A 20656-nucleotide genomic window follows, 5' to 3' on the forward strand; every position below is an offset into this window, starting at 1 on the left:
CTCTGATCTGTGTCTGTATGGGTTTTGATAACTTGCCCTAGGCCTAGGTCACCTATACATAAAGAACCCTTCCTCATTAAGACAAACCTTTCCCTAGCCACATGGCTCTGTAATTTTAATTATTGCTCCCTTGTTTTTGTTTTCATCCTTCAAGCATTCTTTTGGTCTATACTCTGAGTGTTTATTTTCTTTGATCCAGCTAATTTTTTAAAGTATATTTGAAGTTATTTTTTTTATATAAAAAGATGTTAAATTGATATTTTTATATATTCTTTTTTATAATTTTAATGTATTTTTAATTAAAAAATATTATACATTGTATTACTACATGCACTTAAGAGTATTTTAATATTAATCTAAGAGTATTTTTATATTAATCTTTTATGTGACGGAGCTAAAATTTATTATTATATTTGTTCAAAGACATTCTATTTATTTTAAAATTAAATGATTTATAAGAATTTTATTTATTATTATTTCGTATCAAATTTGCATTGACTCATAGGAATTTGTTTTTAGCTTCTGCAAACCATTTTTTTAAAGGAAAAAATCCCACCTTTCTCTGTAACACATATACACCTGGCAGGACAAATCCCACAAAATGTCGTTTTAAGGTCACATACAGGTGACATTATAGTTGTCTCCATCATCACCTTACAAGGAAAGCTTTAAGCTTTTTCTCTTTTATTTCTAGGCAGCAGCCTTCCTAAAACTTTAACAAGCAGTAGTGATAGTAATTTAGATCCTTTCTGTTTCTTGTACAGCTAACTGTATTATAGATTTTAGCAAAAGATAAGAGAAACAAAAGCAAAAGCTAAAAAAAAGAAGAAAAGAGAACACCCCAGATAAAGAAAAAGCCAGTTACATCCCTGCTAAAAATAAGAAAGGCTTCATTTTGATCTTTCTTTCTTCATTAACTTGATATTGGTTCTTTGAAATGTTGAAGCTTTTCAGGGTTTATAAACTCTTCATTGATTTCCTCATCATTTTCTCTTTATTCATTGCAGTTTTTCTTACAGGTATGTATGTTGTCTTTTTCTTCTTGTTCTTGTGTTTCTGTGTGTTTTAAGATTTGAAACTGTTACTTGGGTTGTGGGGTTTACTGGGTTTAGGATCAAGTATTGATCCTTTCATTGTCAGGAGTGTTTAGATATATTATTTTATTAATTGGGTTGTGTTTGTCCTTTTCTTTTTTGGATGTTTGATTGAGATCTAGAGATGATTTGACAGTACAGTTTCTGTTTGGGTGCTGTGAGAAGGAAGGAATGTAAATAGTAACTGAAAGCTTGAATCTTGGAGCAGATTGGTGTACTTGTAATTTGTTTTGTTGCCTCTGGTGTGGTAAAGTTTGTCCTTTGGCTGTCTGCGCAATGTTTTTTTTTTCTAATCTGATGTTTTGTTTGGTGCCCCATTTGCACAAAAGTTCAGATTATAAAAACTTCTATGGTTATGAGTTTAATACATTGAAATTGAGAATGTAATATGTTTCTTATGATTCAGAAGGAACCAAAAGAACTATGAAGTAAGCTTCATTATTAGGTTTAGAGTGCATAATGACTGTCCGTGCAAGGTCTGCAATTCGAAAGAGTCCGAAACCTTTTGTCTTTGAGTAGGTTTGTGATTAATTTATGCTTTATTTTGTTGTCTGCAGAATAGCAAATGATGCTCTCGCAATTTCAAGGTTTTTGCTGGACATTAAAGACGGTCATTTGATTTATTTCTGGCTTTTTGTGAGGGAAAGTAAGTCTAAATGCTTTTGACATTTCTGCAAAAAAAATTATACGGATGCTTAAAAACAAATCTTCATTTGAATGTCGACCTGTGTTATACCTCTCACCCTTTCTGTTCTTCTACTCAATTACAGTTGTTTAAAGGTTCTAGTTGCATATGATTGAACCATCTTAAAAGGCTTTCCATCGAATTTTTCTTAATACCAGTCCATTAATTCTCTTATTCTATCAGTTACACTGCTAAATTTTCCACCATAGCATTCTCATTTTGATCATGGCCATATAGCATTCTCATTTTGATCATGGCCATTTTATGAATCTCTTATGTCTTTATCGCCTGACGTTATTGCTGGCCTGGCACCATCTAAACATTTTCCCTTTATTTGGATTTGAATTTTACAATGTAAAGACCAGATGTTTCCCTACTTTCCATTCAAATTATTCTAGTTTTATGGTTGATGTCTTCCCTGATGTTCCCTCTCTCTGTATTGATCTTATCTATTGTTTGGTCATTCAGCACTGTTGGGCTTCTGTTGCTATCCTAAAATTCTATTATTGTCTTTTGGTTTTAGAAATGTTATATGCTGGTGTCGTGATGTGATCACAGGCAAAATGAGTAATCTGGCTTGTTAGAGTCACAAACATGAAGTGAGTTGATGGTGAATTGCTAGCAACATTGTAATGAGGGAGGGAGGGGGGGTGGGGGATGGGGATTATATGTTAAATTGGGCTGTGATTTATGATCTTATTTGTAATTTCTTATTGTAAATTCTTGATCATCTTTTCATTTGTTTCATTTAGTTTCCTCCTGGCTTATAGACCATATGCCATAAGAATGTCTCCAATCTTTTACTTTTCTTTATATTTTGAATTCCAGAATAAGCAGATGGCAGCTGAGCTTGTCAGTTCTGCAACCAGTGATAAACTGACTGAAGTAGATTGGACCAAAAATATTGAAATCTGTGAATTAGTTGCACGTGATGAAAGGTACATCATATTGCCTGCATTAAATACTTAAAAAGACATTCATGGGGAACTATATACTTGTTTCTTCAGTGTTTTAGTTATTGTAAATGATTTTTTAATGGTAAATCATGTTTAGGGAATGACCACTACTGTTAAATATGATCTTGTTCAAAGACTTGCTTTTAAGATGTTATTTTTAGAATCTCAGTATCTGAACTGCTAGATACTGAATAGGATAAAGCAAGCTGTTAGTTTGAACTCTGGTTCTTCATTTGCTTCCTTGTCATCCTTGATAAATTCATAAAATGGATTTGTTGATTCTAATCTGCAGGCAAGCTAGAGATGTTGTTAAAGCTATTAAAAAACGTTTGGGGAGTAAGAATGCCAATACTCAATTATATGCAGTGATGGTGGGTTGATGCTCTTGCTTTATATGGTAGATATGCTTGGTACATTATATATAGGCTGACCACTTATTATCTCTTGTTTTGCAGTTGTTGGAGATGCTGATGAATAATATTGGGGAACAAGTTCATAGACAGGTGATTGATACAGGGATTCTACCCATTCTTGTCAAGATAGTGAAGAAAAAGGTATACCATTCCCTTCTTGTTCAAAGTTTGTTGATTCTTGGCTAATTTTACAGGAGTTGTAACTAAAATTTCACTGTTCCCCTTGTATTGCAGACAGAGTTGCCTGTAAGAGAAAGGATATTTCTTCTTCTAGATGCCACACAGACGGCTCTTGGTGGTGCTTCTGGAAAGTTCCCTCAGTACTATTCTGCATATTATGATTTGGTGGTAGGTAAATGTATGAAAAATGTGGCTTTTCAGAATTACTTGCTATGCCAATAATTTGATGGATTATTGACATTTGATGGATTTCAATTTTTTCTTCTTTGTCCACGTAATTTCAACTGCTGACAGGCTTTCCTGAAAACTAACAAGCTTGTCTGTGCCATCACATCCCTCTTTTGCTGTGGAGTTTTTTTTTTTTTAAATCCTGAAAGTAAGCTTGTTTTAATTTCTTGTCCAGTGTGCTGGAGTGCAATTTCCTCAAAGACCTCGTGAAAGACCATCAAATCATCAGGCCACCCAAGAAAGTAAGAAAAATACATTAAATGGGGAACTTGCTGCCGCTAGACATGAGGTGGGTGCTCATCCAGTACCAGTGGAACCTCAAGTTGTTCCTGAATCCAGGTATCTTTTGCTGAGTTTGTTGCATGATGCACAGATCTTAAGGAAGGCTAGGTGCTTGTTTCTATCAATCAGGCACAGAAGAGGAGGTTTAATTGTTTACCACAAAGAATAGCCATTTCTAATCTTGCATTTATTGTACCCAGTATTATTCAGAAGGCGAGCAATGCTCTGGAGGTTTTAAAAGAAGTCCTTGATGCTGTTGATTCTCAAAATCCTGAGGTACTTTTTTCCCCTGCAATTTTGAATTTAGTCTTCCAATACTTTCGGCTACTTGTTTCTATCAATTGCATTTTCATCTCTCATGATCCTACAATTCGTACTGGATCAACTTCCATATTTGACTTCCTTTGTGAGCTTGTGCCTTTAAACACAAAAGCAAGAGAGAGTTCCATGGCTCTCAAGAATTTTGAGAGCCATTAATTTTCTGCACTGTGATTATTATATACCATGGTATGTCCAAGCATTCTGCTTGAATTTTTCAATTCTCAATGATATCTCTACTAGATAATGTAAAAGATCCTTTTTTTTCCCTCGAGGCTTGATATTGAACTATCTAGTGTCTTTATTTTTTTCGTGCATAACAAATATTTTCCATGTTAATTTCTAATTTGATGCGTGAGACAATTTAATATGCCCACCCCAACTAGTTTGGGATCAGGGCTTTTCTGTTGTCATTAATAGTAAAAAAGCTGGTATATGAACCTCGTTTATTTTGCTTCAATGCCAAATTTTCTGTGTCCCCTGAAGTTTCGCTGTTAACTCATGTTGATGACAAGGGCTGTAGCTTATAATACAGAAGTACATGGCACACGAACAATCTTGGATGGTTGACATTTATAAATTGCTTGTTGCTTAATTCTTTTTTTTTTTCCTTTTTTTTTCATCTTGAACTGCACTGGTGAATTATGAGTGAGCATTTCATGACATTTTTCTTTCAGGGAGCGAAGGATGAGTTTACTCTTGATCTTGTGGAACAGTGTTCATTCCAAAAGCAGAGAGTAATGCATCTTGTGATGACTTCCAGGTAAGGCTGGTTTCTGGTCAATTTGGCAGATTTGAATATTAGCCAGTCTCGTAATCGCACTTGAATTGACTCTCTTCCTCTCTTTCGTGTCCAGGGATGAAAAGTTGGTCTCTCAAGCTATTGAATTGAATGAGCAGCTACAAAAAGTTCTGGCAAGACATGATTCCCTTCTATCTGGGAGGTCTACAGTTTCAGATACGACTACCATTTCTGATAGAACTACTACAACAGCAAATCATTTTAATCATGAGGAATCAGAGGAAGAGGAGGAGCCTGAACAGCTTTTCCGAAGGTATGTTTATGTCATCAAGGCTAGGCTTGTATTTGGTGAAAAATAATTGACCTGTATCATTTGAACATGTAATGTTTTTCATCTGAGGAGCAAGTTATAACCACAAACGAATCAAGCTAGTATTCAATTCACTTTTGAAAGGAGTTTATGCTATATGCATGTTTTAATCCTGGTTCAAATTGCCGTGTCCTTGCAAAACTTGGCAGGTTAAGAAAGGGGAAGGCTTGTGCAAGACCTGAAGATGAAGGCAACTCAGAAGAGCGTCTTCCTTTGGGCTTGCTTGGATCGACAATTCCAGGAGATAGGCTGAACCGTCCACTTATACGGCCACTTCCATCCGAGCAGCCACAGGATCCCAACGCAAATTGTGCACCTGTTGTAATTCCACCACCACCTGCGAAACACATGGAAAGGCAGAAATTCTTTCAGGAAAAGAAGGCTGATGGTTCTGCTGTGTCTGGCCACATGAGGGGTCTTTCGTTACACAGTCGCAATGCCAGCAGTTCCTGCAGTGGAAGCATAGATTTTAGTGACTAGGGCGATTTTCTCAACTCATGGTTTTTCATCAGTTTGTATTTAGTGGTTTATGGTGGTATGTCTATCTCATGTACTGTTAATGGGAGTGTTTTTTTACTGTTAGTCAGGTACTAGTGAGGTGTTACTTCTGTTTCTGAGGAGTTCTGCCCTAAGTTTGCACTTTTAAGCAAGCTGGAACTCTGTTACTGTCCTGGAAGGGATTTGTACACGAGATTTTTCTATATCATATACCTCACTGGTTATCATCATTTTATGAGATATTACTTTGGGGAATAACTACTTCCCTTGGTGCATGGCTGAATAATCATCCCTGTAAAGTGTAGTTCACGATGTTGTCTCTGACTCTTCCGTCTCTTGAAAGGTCAGCTTTCCATTGACTTAAAACCCTTTTATAAATCATTCCCTCAACTTTTCAGGTGTTCATCTGCAGATTCATGTACCTCTTGTACTCCCTTCATCGTTCTGTGAGGGCTAAACAATGAAAGAAGCAATTGTCTTGTATCCAGCGGCAACCTCCCACCAGATGATCTCTATGGTGGAGTTAGCTAAGCTGATCCTGCAACACCATCCCAACATCTCCATTACAATTTTAGTAGCAATCATGCCTTTTGACACCTCCACCATTTCCACATATATCAGTTCCATCTCCCAAACAAGTCTTCCCATATCCTTCCTCTCCCTCCCTCAACCCAGCGAAGACCCTCCTGGACCAGCGGCTGCAGCCACTTTGGGTAAAGCCGCATTCGATTATATCCGCCTATACACCCCTAAAGTACTCGATGCTCTCAAAACCATCTCTCTCACCTCCACTGTTCTCGCTTTCATAATTTCCACCTTCGGCATCACTTACGACACGCCCATCCCAACTTACTTATACTTCACTTCTGGTGCTTCTAGTTTTGCCAGCATCCTCTACTTGCCCACCATCCATAACCAAACTACCAAGAGCTTCAAAGACCTTCCCAACAATACCCCTTTGCACTTTCCTGGACTGCCACCCATCAAACCCTCTCACCTGCCTGAACCCCTACTAGATCGCGGCCATCCTGCCTACCAGGAATTCTTTAGCCTTGGTACCTTACTACCTAATTTGAAGGGGATGATACTGAACACTTTTGACATGCTTGAGCCACAAGCGATCAAAGCTATCACTGAGGGTGCTTGTGTTCCAAAGGGCTCAACCCCTCCTTTATACTGCATAGGGCCAAGGATTGTTGATGCCAAACAAAGGGGTGCCTCAGATGATGCTTTATCAAAATGTTTGCTGTGGTTAGACAAGCAGCCAAGCCAGAGTGTGGTGTTCTTATGTTTTGGCAGAAAGGGAGCTTTCTCTGCACCTCAGCTGAAGGAGATTGCTTTTGGCCTGGAAAGGTATAAATTATTGATAGTTTATATACCTATATATATATGGCTTGTCATTTGTTTTCTTTTCCTTTGTTTTTGACCAAATAGGAGCAAACAAAGATTTATGTGGGTGGTGAGGAATCCACCACCAAATTCCGACACGGAACGTGACCTAGAGGAACTACTGCCAGAAGGGTTCTTGAAAAGAACAAAAGAAAGGGGTCTAGTGCTGAAATCTTGGGCACCACAAGCTGCAATTCTGAGCCACCAAGCAGTGGGTGGATTTGTGACTCATTGTGGGTGGAACTCAGTGCTTGAAGCAGTAACTTACGGTGTGCCAATGTTGCCTTGGCCATTGTATGCAGAACAGAGGTTGAATAGTGTGGTTTTGGCAGAGGAAATAAAGCTGACACCAATGCCTTTTTTAACAGAAGATGGTAAAGGAGGAGTGGTGAGCTCAGAGGAGGTGGAGAGAAAGGTGAGAGAGTTGATGGGATTGGAAGGGAAAGGATTCAGAGAAAGTAGTTCGATGATGAAAATTATGGCTATGGCTGCTTGGACTAATGGTGGGTCTTCCTTCACAGCTTTGTCCAAGTTGGTGGCTTCTTGGAAGCAAGAACAATCATAATAAACCATCTCATACTTTTCCAAGATTGGTTAGCCTTTCTTGGAAAAATCATGCTCGGATCATTGGATATTAAACCTATGTGGAATGGAATTGAAACAAGATTAGGAGGAAGGTTGATTGTGTTAACATTCAAGTTAATTAATAATTTTTTTTTAAAATTAAAGTAATGTTATTTTGAAAATAAAAAAAAATAATGGTTTTTGACAACCATGTTAATTTTAAATATTAAGGGTAATTCATCTTGATCCTGGATTTACCTACGCGGTTGTGTCGAGTTTCGTAATTGTGGTTTGAATCTCAAAAACAGAGTTTGATCAGGCAGGCCCTTAGCTATCTGATTTGGCATGTAAATTCTATTTTGTTCTTGGCTTATTTTTAGGAGTTCTTGTGAAGTACTGTTTAGGCATCACTTGGATGGATAATAAGAGAATTTGTTTTTTTTTTTTTAAATAAAAAAAATAATAATAATAATAAGAGAATTTGTTTCTCATGTTATCGTTTTGGTTTGAATATGATGCAGGAGGAAGCTAATAAACAGTAACAATACAAAAAAAATATATTTTTTAATAAGTAAAACAAGTTGTCCTTAATTTTATTCTTTGAAAAATAAATATATGATTTTTTTGAGAGTTTTACAAGGTTTTTAAATAGTTCTAAAACTCATATTTTAACTAAGAAAGAACCTAAAGTTCTCTAAAAAGATAATAAGATTGGCTCAAACAATAATTTCTAAATCTAATTTTAGAAAATCCAACCATCTGATATCTAAATTAATAATTAAAAAAAATCTAAAAAATTTTAGAAAAATAACAAAATTGACCTAAATAATAATTTCTGGATCTAATTCTAAGATAGCCAATTATCTGATAAGCGACGTAATGATTTCTATACGGAGAATTATTTGTAAAGTCACTTAGAAAAAATTAAGTCTGATGCAACTATCAAATTTTATGTTATTAAAATTTTAAACTATTAACCTAGTCTAGTATATTTTGATATTTTTTAAATCTAAATCTATTTTATTAGTTCATAATAATATTTATTTGGTTATCTATATAGTTTATTTAAATCCCATCTACTTCTAGTTATATTATATTATCATTCAAAGACTAGAACCTAGCTGTATTACAATATAAAGAGAATTTTTTTAATGCATATATTAAAATGTTATGAAATGAGATTTAAAGTGCGTTTGGAATTGAAAGTGAATAGTGGTATACGTTTCAAAATGTAATTAGCCTTGTAAGATAGAAAAAATAAATATAAAATAAATAAAAATATTCTTGACTTGAAGAGATAGATAAAGGTACAAACATTTTTTCTTCATTCCACTAACTCTTTTGTTTCGAGATAATGATAAATATTTATTTCTTTTAAAATTAGATTGAAAATATTTTAAATTTATGAATTTTTTTTTTGATTCGTTGTCCTATAAAAGTCAGGATAAGGGTTAGTTTTCATGCCAATAAATTTACATCCACACAAGTTAAAATATCGGCTTGGGGAGGAGATAAATGATGCAGAGTGCCTGAATTAATCTGTTCTAAGCATGAAAAGCTGTGATAATAAATTCATCAAACCAACTCCAATAGCTTACTTTTCATGTGACAGTGACCATAGTTTTTGTCTGTCCATCTTCAATTTGAAGGTCCATCTCATTCAACTGTATCCTCTCCTCCCTGATTGGTCTCTTAGCTAGCTGAACAGTTCTGCTAGAACACCTATGGAGTTATTCATGATTTTGAGAATTATCCCATAAAACTGTGGAATTAATTTTTTATATAAAAAAAGGGTTTTAACTGGGTTTATTAAATCAATTTTTATTTAGTTTTATTTAAAATTCAATCCAAATCAAATCTAGATAAGTGGATAATCTTCGTAAGTTAAACCGAGTTTAATAACAATTATACATAAAACGAGTTACAAATAATATTATTGCATGCTAGTCCAAGATTTTGGTTGTTGAAACAGGCAATGTCTCCCTTTTGATAGTGGCACTGTAATTTTTAAGACTGGAGAGTAGTGAACAGGATAATGTATTTGTATGATTTGATAGTCAATAAAATTGCAATCTTTCCATGGTAAGAATAGTTACAAGACCTTAGAGGTATGACTCAGTCTCAGAGCTACTTTGTGGATTACAGCAATAAACTTGAATTTTATTATTATTTTTAAAAATACTAGAATAATGTTGTTTTTAATTTTTTTTTAGAATCAAACATAATTTTATTTTAATAAAAAGAATTTATTTCTAAGTGAAATTTATTTTAGATTAGGCTTATAATTGTGATAGTAATTTTTTTTTAAAATATTTTATATTCAGAAATGTATTAAAATAATATTATAAATATGGTTTTAAAAACATAAAAAAAAAATTAAAAAAAAAACTCAGGTATTCAATGAGGCAATTGTAAGTTTGCATGGCATTTCATTTCGAGTTTTTTTTTTTTTGGATTTAATCAAAATAGATAAAACATATCCACAAGATCATTTGAGACATAACTTAATAAATGCTGAAAAAGAAATTTAAAAATTTAAAAATAAATCACAGAATAAAGGAAACAAAATGGTAGGCAATAATAAAAACATGAAAAGATAGATAAGAGAGAGAGAGAGAGAGAGGGAAAGAGTGCAATGAAGTGGTGTTGATTTTTCTCGTTTGTGATAAGTCACTCTCCACACAAGTGGGTGTTAGTACTTAGTACACATTTGCCAAGAAACATGAATCGAAGAGAAAAAAAAGGACCTCTCTTTCTCTCTTTTTACCAAGGCTTTAGCTCATAGACACTGTAATCACTAATCACACTCTTAACTTTCCTTTTTGCTTGAGAAATTTTTGCATTTTGAGCTTCTGGGTTGTCATTATACTGATAGAGTAACAAGACCCTGAATTTGGTTTTGAATTCAGACATCTTTGAATCGGAGAAAGCAGAAACAAGTTTGGTTCTTTTGTGTGTTTTTATTCAAATGATGATGAATTGTGGAGCAGTGAATGCTACTACTCCTTCTTCAACTTCTTGGTCTGCTTCTCACAGCTCCAAAGTCCCCATGTAAGACAATTCTCTCCCTCTCTTTTTCTCTGGTTATGAACTTTAGTGAGAATTTGAGTTGTGGGTTGTGTAGAATTCTGGATTTTGTTTGGTGTGGTTGTAGAACTTGATGTGAAAATTGATAGTTTGATGTGTTTTCTTTGTTTCTTGCTGTCATAGGTTGTTGCCTAGGGCAATTTGTACTACACAAAGGATGTGTTGTGTCTCTGGTGTTCATGTGGATGCTTGTGTTAGTTTTAATGTCTCAAGAAATTGTGCTGTAGCTAAAGACTCATTGGGTTGGTCTGGAACTTCACCATCTTTATATTCTAAGCAGCCATTCAACAAATTTTTGTTGCCTTTGAAAGCATTAGTGACTTCAACATCTCAAGATTTTCCCATTGCATCACTTATCGGTGAAGGAAAGGTAGGAGTTTTGTTGCTTAATCTTGGCGGTCCAGAGACTCTTGAAGATGTGCAGCCTTTCCTTTTTAATCTTTTCGCTGACCCGGTAAGAGACTCTTGCTTTTGCATTTGATTTGAGAGCACAACTGTACATATACATTTTGATTTAGGGACTGGAATGGATGTAATAGTATTTTAGGCCATATATATATATATATATATATATATATATAGGCACTTAGAGTTTCGGACTGTCTGTTATGCTATGCATGATCGAGTAAAGGATGCTGCTAGCTCTCTTCATTTTGTTGACACAGAGTGCATCTTGTACTAGTACCAACCAGTTGAGATAATCATGAAATTTTGTTACGTTGATCATTTTCATTAATGATTCTCTACCAAATTTAATTCTATTCATCTTGCTTTCTAATATAACAGGACATTATAAGACTGCCAAGGTTGTTTCGATTTCTTCAAAAGCCCTTGGCCCAATTCATATCTGTTGCGAGGGCACCAAAGAGCAAAGAAGGCTATGCTTCAATTGGTGGTGGCTCTCCTTTGCGGCAGATTACTGATGCACAGGCATGATCTTGTTTTTCCTTTTCAAATAAGCTTGTGTTTTCTTAGTAGTTTATATTTGTTATCTCAATATCTCGAGCATTAAAATAATTGAATAGAATCAGAACAAGGTAGCTGATGGGAAGTCATTCCTATGCTGCCAGGCACATACACACCCTAAGAGCATTTTGCTTGGAAATTGTTTTCCTTGTTTTCCCAGGCAACTGTTTTCTTGTTTTAAATGTCCTTTCTTGTCTATTGTCTTCATTCAGGCTGAAGAATTGAGGAAATCCCTGTGGGAAAAGCAAGTCCCAGCAAAGGTATATGTTGGTATGCGCTACTGGCACCCGTTCACTGAAGAAGCCATCGAACAGGTACTCCTTTGAGCTTCAGTTCAGTTGCTAAGTTCTTTTCTGGTGACGTTCAGTGGAATCTTAATACACCTTACCATTATGTGAAAGCTTCTAATATCGTAATACTCCTCTATGGATTTGAAATACTTTCTCCAGTCATTCCTAAAGTAAAAGATAAACATGCCTCCTGTAAGCTTCATTATCTGATATATGGGATTTGAATGAAGATGTTGTGGTTCGAATTACATCTTTTTATTTCTTTGTAGATAAAAAGAGATGGAATCACAAAGCTCGTTGTCCTTCCCCTTTACCCACAGTTTTCAATATCAACTAGTGGGTCAAGCCTTAGACTTTTGGAGAGTATATTCCGGTGATTAAAAAGCACATGCTCTATCCATTTGTGATGCTCCAAAAATGTAATCTAATTTTGATGCTTTCTAATGGTCAACCAGGGAAGATGAATATCTTGTAAACATGCAGCATACAGTGATACCTTCTTGGTACCAGCGTGAAGGATACATCAAAGCTATGGCAAATTTGATTGAAAAGGAATTAGAAAAATTTGACCGTCCTGAGCAGGTAATACCTTGTTGAACGCTTTTGAAGGATCATGTTTGTCAAATTTAATTTCATGGTTCTTTTATTGATCTCTCACAGCTAATTTGAGTTCCATATTGACTTGCTTCTTTTCTTGTTGTTTGTAAATTAAAAATGTGGAAAAGTACTAAAGTACAGCTGGGAGCTAACCAAGTACATGTGGATGTGTTTGTGTTTGTGTGTGTTCGTGCCGCTCTTGTATTTGTCTATATCAAAACATTTTAATCCCTTGTTGTTGCTTTAAATACTTTTAATTGTACCTTTGCATAAAAAATTTAACCTCAATCTGAGCATGTGCAATATAGGCTGTGATCTTTTTTAGTGCACACGGTGTGCCACTTGCATATGTGGAAGAAGCTGGTGATCCATACAAGGCAGAAATGGAGGAATGCGTTGATTTGATAATGGAGGAATTAGAAAAGAGAAAGATCATAAATGCATACACTCTTGCATATCAGGTATTCTTGATGTCATCTGAGTTGTTCTTGGTGTATTTTGATTCACAAATTATCGATAACAGTATGTGACTAGTTGACTTGCATAACATGCATGGCTTAAAAACCTTGGCTGTATTGGAGAAAAGTTAAAGTGTGGACTCCACTTTGAAACAATAGTATGTTCCTTTTGAAAACCTCATTCGAAAATGAATCAAAGAATTTTTTTTATTTTTTGAAAAAAAAAAGGATTAAAGAGCTGCTTACAATTTTCTTTACTTTGCTTGTGATAGCTGCCAAAGATTGTCGATTCACAAGAGAAACATCCTTGGTTGAGAAAACTGAATATTTGGCAGGAACAATAAAATAGTTCTGATTGTGGGACTTGCTGACTTTCTGAAAGCAAGTTCATATTGCTGATATTTATTGGAGTCTAAAAAATGGCTCAGAAACTTAGCTGTTTCTATTTTGAAACTTATACCCAAGGTGCGATGGTGGAGAGCATATAGCATACTGGCTTTTAAATAAAGAGATGGCAGAGACAGTTGGAAATAAGAAAGAGGAAGGAGTTGTCAAATGAAATCTTTAACTCGGTCACAGTTCAGGCCAATGTTTTGACTATGAAGTTGATTGACTATGCTATTGAACAGCACATAGAAAAACACAAAACTAAGCGGTAGAGGCATCATCTTTTGGTAGCATCTGATTTATATTTCTGAGTGGAGAGGATAGATACTAGAAACAAAAAGTTGATGTCAAAATAATGCATTAACACTAAAAGAATGGTAATAATATGTAGAGATATCGGTGGAGATATTCACATATGTGACCTCCCAAGTGGAATTAAGCTGCCACAGTAGCTATAAGGGGCCCTTTTTGTATTCTACATGAATATCTCTGTGAGGTTTTTGTTTGCATATTGTAATAGCTTAATACTGAAGACTTGAATGTCCTTTCAAACAACATGATCTCTCTTTTGCCAACATGATGAGGCGATGCATTCTAGAGTGGAAGATTGAAGCTGTATCCCTTTGCCTACAGAATTATTGGGGACTGTCAATATCCAAAAATCCATAATGGAAGTAGCACAACCCTGCAACTAAGAAACATAATTACCAGAAAAATATGAACATTCTAAGGGTTCATAAATTATCAAGAAATCTTCTTTCTCCATATCTAGTGAGATCATCCTTTTTCTTTCTCCTTTCCTGGCCATAGTTTCAGGTTTCATCCACCAATCTGCTCCGTCAACATTTTCTACAACATCCATTAATCTTAGATATGGATGAGGAAACCTCACAAGGACCCACCTTCAGGAATCCCAAACAGAATTGCTGACATTCCTAATATCATATATACATTACCAAGTATGCAAAACCAAATCATCTTCTTCATAGCGAATATGGATTGAGTGAAGTAACTTGTACTTGCTGGCAGAAGGAATATATGTTACAGCAAAGCATTCAGTCCTGATATAATCACCACAAGGATTAGACAACTTGACTAGTTCACGGAAGTTATGTTCACACACAAACTACCCCCCTCCCCTCTTCTAAGACGTTTCAAGTCATGACCAGAAGGAATTACACTGACATCACCATAACCATCCAAGAACAACTCAAACTTATCACATAACCCTACCACTACCATCCATCATCATGAAACAGTGAGTTTCTTTCATGATTTCTATTTCCAGTCTAAATGAGATGACAGTCTAATCTTATTTAAAATTGAATTTACTTGTAATAGACTGCACTAATACTGCTAGAAAAGTTTTCTGCTTTATTTTTGTTTTTTTTGAGTAAATATCTTCTATGATTTGATGAATTCTGTCGCAAGCATGTCGACACTAAGGCCTGAGGTTTCTTTTTTTCCTTTTATTTTTCCATGTTACATGCTCTTCTTTTTGCATTCAAATTTCACTGTGAGTAATTGATGGTCTGGATATTCTAACAGAGCAGAGTTGGACCTGTGGAATGGTTGAAACCATATACTGATGAGACAATCATTGAGCTTGGGAAGAAAGGGGTAAAACGTCTTTTGGCTGTTCCAATTAGGTAATCAATTTTTCTATAACCAAGTTAAGAAATTGAGCTTACTGTATTTTTTACTAGAAGTTGTTGGTTCACTGATCGCTTGATGTTTTAATTTATGCATTGAAGTTCTCAAAACTTCATTCTCTGATTCACAGCTTTGTTAGTGAGCATATCGAGACCTTGGAAGAAATTGATGTTGAGTACAAAGAGTTGGCTCTCAAGTCTGGTATAGAAAAATGGGGACGTGTTCCTGCACTAGGATGTGAGCCAACCTTCATTTCAGATTTGGCTGATGCAGTGATTGAGAGTCTTCCATATGTAGGAGCTATGGCAGTCTCAAATCTAGAAGCTCGACAGGTACCCTTATTAATCTTTTCAACAATTTAGAAGTCAAATAGGATGCTTGAAGTTTTCTGTTAGTGGATGCCAGCATGTAACTTCTCAATGCCAATGAAACTTTTCGACTACAAGATTGTGAGTCCATGTGTACTTTCCTGTCTCACTCATTCCGTCCCTCTGAGCATGTATGTGTGTAACACATTTGTGTTTATATAGATGAAATGAACTTTAAAGACCTTCCATCATAATAACTACAGTTGCCTACCCCAAGTTAAACATGAACCCTGAAGGGCCCAACAGTGTCTGCTTTCACAAAAGCTATTTCCCCTTCCCAGTCCTTGCCTCTTTAATTTATGTCCATCCTATTTGCATTTGCATCTCCAAATTAGCTGAGTTATGACTGGTTGGGCTATTTCTGAATTTCAAATTTTTGCTCCTTTGGCATCCCCATTAAATTAAGCAGAATGGCATTAATCACTTTTATGACTACAGGATTATTTTGACACTCATATTTCACGTCTTTTCTCATTGAATTGGAAACCAACTTTCTCCACCATTATCTAGAGGAAAGCATGTTAGGATGGTTGTTATCTCTTTGTTTCTGTGCTGATGAGCTGCATATTTTACCACTGATTTTTTCTCTGATAATTGGTTTGGGATTTTCTGCAGTCTTTAGTTCCGCTTGGCAGTGTAGAGGAGCTGCTGGCAGTTTATGATTCGAAGCGAAGAGAGCTACCATCGCCTGTGACGGTATGGGAATGGGGTTGGACAAGAAGTGCAGAAACCTGGAACGGGCGAGCAGCTATGCTGGCAGTTCTTGTTCTATTGGTTCTTGAAGTCACCACCGGGCAGGGGTTTTTGCACCAATGGGGTATTTTTCCATCGTTCCATTGAACACCACTACACAAGACCTTTCTTATGCCTGGTGTAAATTTTGTTACCTAAGTCAAGACGCATAATTTCTTATGATTTCTTATGCATAATACGACTTTAACTCGTATATATGCTGAATCGAACACTCTGGCATTGTTGTCGAAGTTCATAATTGGTGGGATTTGGGTTAATAGCATAGGTACTGGCAGTGCAATCCTTCAATGGGTCAAAAGATTAAAAAAAAATTGTATTACAGAGTTATATTATTTTTCATCTAATTACAGAATGTTCTTTGATTTATCCACATGTTAACTTTCTGTCATCACATCGTCCGCATCGAGTCTAAGCCCCTTCCTGCAGTCAACTGAGAATATAGCAGCGACTAGGCAAGCCATGCTTGCTTCATGCTTCTCTTAGATCCCCTTCATGTCCTTGAACTCAATTATACATTGCTACATAACCCCTGCTGCTTAAATTGCCCCTTAATGTCTTTAAAGTCAATGCTTACATCAGGTTCCGACCACCCTGGGTTTTGGCTGGGTGGTCGAGCCTGGCATGGTTTGCTTCCATGAAGGTTTGAACTCCCATAAATTATTCCCAAATTGCATTTTCAGATGACAGATATTTTCTACCTTACAATCCATCCATCATTTCTTAAAGTTGAAATCCGAAGGGGGAAATCAATGATGCATTACATGAACAATGATACAAGTGGGAACATCCAAAGTTTCAGGTTCACAAATTCAAAGGCTTATGCAACAGTTACTACCTATTATGATACACATGAATAGAGAACTACTAAGGTTCATATGACTAGTGAGTTTTTGTAATAATTAAACATAGGCCATACGGCTCAACTGATTTGATACTCTCCACTTGCATGAACCTCCTTGACCCTCTTGTCATATTCATCTTCGTCATCTTCCTCTTCTACCTCTGCATCGATGTCTTCCTCTTCATCTTCTTCAACTTCCCAACCGAAACCTTTGACAGGCTTTGATGATGGAGGCTGTTGTCTTGCCTCAGCCACAATTTTCATTATCTCATCCACACTTTGAAGAGAAAAGCTTGGATTATCTCTCTGGTAATAGATGGCTTGTGCTGGCTCCGTCAGTTCCTTTGGCAAGTTCTTTAAGAACCATGGGTGGCTTTTAATTTCTGAGAGTGAAATTCTCTGTAACAAAACTCATCAATTTTCAGACACCGATTTACAGAAACTTAGTACTGCAAAATCATGCCATTTAGAGAATTATACCCTGGAAGAGTTTGCAACGAATATGCGAGATAGCAGGTTTCTGCAAGCTTGAGATACATGAACATAGTCAGGGATTTTGTATTGCACAGCCATTATTCTCTGCAAAAACATCACAAGAAGACAAAAAAGATCAGTGATAACTCATTGATTCTTTCAGAACCGGATATAATAGAGATGTTCACCTGAATTGTTTTCCTAAAATTTCTAGGGTCATCTTGGTCTTCAAATGGGTATGCCCCTACCAGCATCACATAAAGAGTAACTCCACATGACCAAACATCTGCCAGCTGAACCAGAAAAGGAACAGAATATTGAAATAGAACAAGTTACTACTTGAAGGTAAATCCCACTTGTGCGTAAACAAATTGGAGATGGCCCCAGGAACCAGAGATTGAGGAATGCAGTGCAGAAAAGAAGAGCCAGTGAATGGAATCAATGTTATCTTGACAGAATTCTGAAAGAAAAGCAAGCGCAGCATCTTGTGTTTTTCACCTCCAAAGCATGGAGAGTTAGTCACTGTTCATCATTTGCTAGAATTTATTCATAGTCTAATTATTTAACCATTTTCTAGGTCATCTGTAGAATCAGATCTTCAACACAGTCTACAATATACATGATCAAATTTGGGGGATTGGCCTTTCTACATCCAAAACCAAGTTCACCAGCAAAGCCCCCAGCACTTCAGCCTCCTACTGTCCTACACCTTGTTGGTCACATACATGAACACAACTACTCAAGAATATTAACCAAGTAACTGTAACTGAATATCAAATCATTTCTGTTATTCAAGATCTTTCAGATAAAACAATTTGCCGAAACTTGAAATGATACAGCAACTGGGGCATGCCAGTCAAAGCCTAATCTTCTCTGATATCATCTTTTCATATATTTTCTGTCTTCAATTTGAGCTTTATTATTGTACAGATCATGGTTTCTGAATTCAATCTGATGACAAAAGTTAGTAATGCAAGCTCAAGTGACAAATCAATCAGCAGTTCATCAGCTAGTATTAATCATACTAATAGTACCATAATGGTCAACACTTGCACAAATCCAAACACAAAGCAACCTCTTCAAGATCTGCCAAAACCCATTTTAGAAACCGCATCACATGGACCTGAAGTGTCTATAAAGCCAATTGTTCGCTAAAAAGATAACAAGGCCAAATAGAACAATCAATAGGATATGATATAATCTTTTATTGGCATTGCATGTGCATTCAAGCTTATCCTTTCATAATGTATTCTGGGAAATAAAAAAAATGTCCACCAGGAAATAAACCAAAATGCATCACATCTCCTAACTCAAATTAAGAAACCATGTGCTTAATGCTTGAAAATGAAAAATGCCCTAACACAGAGACAAAAGTTCACAATCTTGCTCATAAAAGAAATGGATTCATACTTGTCCCAGCTAGCACCTAACCCTTTTCATATGGTTGGATATTGGAAAGAGGATTAGATCATTCAAGATAGTGCTGGCTTCACTAGTGATGTACAACAAAAGTGCAGATGTGGATTAGAAAGTGGGTTTTGTTGAAGCTAGAACAAGACCAATTCCTTTTGGAGCTTATTTTCTATGGTGACTAGATATTCAATTTGACAACAAGAAAAGATTGGACGACAAAACAAACTTACCTTGCCATCATACTCTCTCCGAGAGAGAACTTCCGGTGCTATGTAAGCCGGAGTTCCTACCGTTGATTTCGGCCTTGAATGCAGCAAAGAGGACTAAACCAATACGGAACCAAAAATGTTAAGAACATTAAGAAAACACTCTGTAGCTTATAACCAAATTAACAAATCAAGTGTGATTAAGTGATTTCCAAACCTTAGAGTAACCGAAATCACAGATTTTCAAGCGAGGTGCCGGACTTCCATCTAACAGTGTGTTTTCCAGTTTCAGATCTCTATGGCAGATTTGCTGTTAAAGAACCAAAAAAAACTCCCATAAACGCATTCAACAATTGTACCAGTTTCTTGTGATTAGGCAGAAAAGGTAAGATTTATCATAATTATAAAAAGCTCCGAGATTTGCTTATACCATGTTGTGACAGTAATTAACCCCAGAGATCAGCTGCTGAAAGAAATATCTAGCCTGAAAAATTCAAACAAATGACAAAAATCCCACTGGAATACTACCAAGTAAATGCAATTAATGAATTGCAAAAGGAATCAGAGAGAGTGAGAGAGATTTAACCTCATCTTCACTAAATCTACCAGCATTGCAGATTCTTTCAAAGAGTTCTCCACCAGCTGCATACTCCATCACAATTGCCAAGTGTGTTGGGGTCAAAACCACCTGCAAAAAGAATGAGTTCCCTTCCTTAATTAATAATCAAACAGGATTACTTTTTTTAATTGTAAAAATTAAACCCCATTTCAGATACTTGCCTCCTTGAACCGAATTATATTGGGGTGCCTTAATGATCTGTGATTTATAATCTCCCTTGCCACGTTCTCATCTATCTGAAAACCCAAAAAATTCTCAATCTTCCTTCTTGGTATTTCACAAGACAAACAAAGAACCAACAACTTAGATATATCATTATCAAACTTTTTAAGGATGCTCCATATGAAAAAACACAAGACTTTCTCTAGAAAAAGGAAATTTTCTCAGGAACCAAACAGAAAAAAAGTCAAAGGAGTTACAAGAGAAGAAAACAATTACCTTATGACCTCTTTCAATGTATTTCATGGCAACAAGTTCTTTGGTCTCTTTGTGCCTCAAAAGCCTTGCTACCCCAAAATTCCCAGCTCCTAAATCCTTCACCAACTCATATTTCTCCATCTTCTTTGTCACTCACTATGCAATATGCCTTCTTGCTTTTGCTCAACAAACGTTATGCTGCTCCCTGCAATATGCACGTGTAGATTATTACATGCAGACTCTCTTCCCTTTATACTTATAGCCTGCTCATTTCTTGGTGTCGCTCATGCAGGTGTGATTCTCTTTAAAAATCTGTATATAAAATATAAAGAAATATTTGTACAAATATATTATAAAATATGAGAAATTCTTTCCTTCTTTCTTTCTTTCTTTAATCTCAACCGTTTG

At 35.8% G+C, this 20656-nt stretch overlaps 4 protein-coding genes across 5 annotated transcripts; 3 read left to right on the forward strand and 1 right to left on the reverse strand.

The window, feature by feature from the left end:
- Nucleotides 1-639: 639 nt before the first annotated feature.
- LOC7465904 (TOM1-like protein 5) lies at nt 640-5996 on the forward strand. Its single transcript, XM_002325701.4, has 11 exons — nt 640-1019; nt 1652-1740; nt 2608-2717; nt 3028-3106; nt 3191-3289; nt 3383-3496; nt 3732-3895; nt 4039-4114; nt 4834-4919; nt 5014-5211; nt 5418-5996. The coding sequence occupies exons 3-11, from the start codon at nt 2617-2619 to the stop codon at nt 5746-5748; spliced, it is 1248 nt and encodes a 415-aa protein (XP_002325737.3). The 5' UTR covers nt 640-1019; nt 1652-1740; nt 2608-2616; the 3' UTR covers nt 5749-5996.
- On the forward strand, nt 5970-7831 carry LOC18107945 (UDP-glycosyltransferase 88B1). 2 transcript variants are annotated; one of them, XM_024592048.2, is made up of 3 exons: nt 5970-6109; nt 6179-7119; nt 7201-7831. In XM_024592048.2, the coding sequence occupies exons 2-3, from the start codon at nt 6227-6229 to the stop codon at nt 7718-7720; spliced, it is 1413 nt and encodes a 470-aa protein (XP_024447816.2). In that variant the 5' UTR covers nt 5970-6109; nt 6179-6226; the 3' UTR covers nt 7721-7831. The 2 variants fall into 2 exon arrangements, with proteins under 2 accessions (XP_024447816.2, XP_006370849.3); XM_006370787.3 differs by lacking the exon at nt 5970-6109 and having other exon boundaries at nt 6146-7119.
- Nucleotides 7832-10343: 2512 nt separating this feature from the next.
- LOC18107944 (ferrochelatase-2, chloroplastic-like) lies at nt 10344-16644 on the forward strand. Its single transcript, XM_006370784.3, has 11 exons — nt 10344-10509; nt 10629-10770; nt 10930-11260; nt 11593-11736; nt 11985-12086; nt 12332-12435; nt 12518-12644; nt 12968-13120; nt 15053-15153; nt 15288-15489; nt 16141-16644. The coding sequence occupies exons 2-11, from the start codon at nt 10688-10690 to the stop codon at nt 16363-16365; spliced, it is 1572 nt and encodes a 523-aa protein (XP_006370846.3). The 5' UTR covers nt 10344-10509; nt 10629-10687; the 3' UTR covers nt 16366-16644.
- A 324-nt stretch (nt 16645-16968) lies between these two features.
- On the reverse strand, nt 16969-20656 carry LOC7465903 (serine/threonine-protein kinase SRK2A). Its single transcript, XM_002325273.4, has 9 exons — nt 20270-20656; nt 19993-20067; nt 19799-19900; nt 19643-19696; nt 19430-19522; nt 19237-19329; nt 17782-17886; nt 17600-17698; nt 16969-17518 (listed from the first exon to the last, which is right to left on the reverse strand). Exons 1-9 carry the CDS (start codon nt 20387-20389, stop codon nt 17198-17200), a joined length of 1062 nt encoding a protein of 353 aa, XP_002325309.2. The 5' UTR covers nt 20390-20656; the 3' UTR covers nt 16969-17197.

The sequence above is a fragment of the Populus trichocarpa genome, unplaced genomic scaffold (genome assembly GCF_000002775.5).
Source record: "Populus trichocarpa isolate Nisqually-1 unplaced genomic scaffold, P.trichocarpa_v4.1 scaffold_1865, whole genome shotgun sequence".
Classification (NCBI taxonomy): Eukaryota; Viridiplantae; Streptophyta; class Magnoliopsida; order Malpighiales; family Salicaceae; genus Populus; species Populus trichocarpa.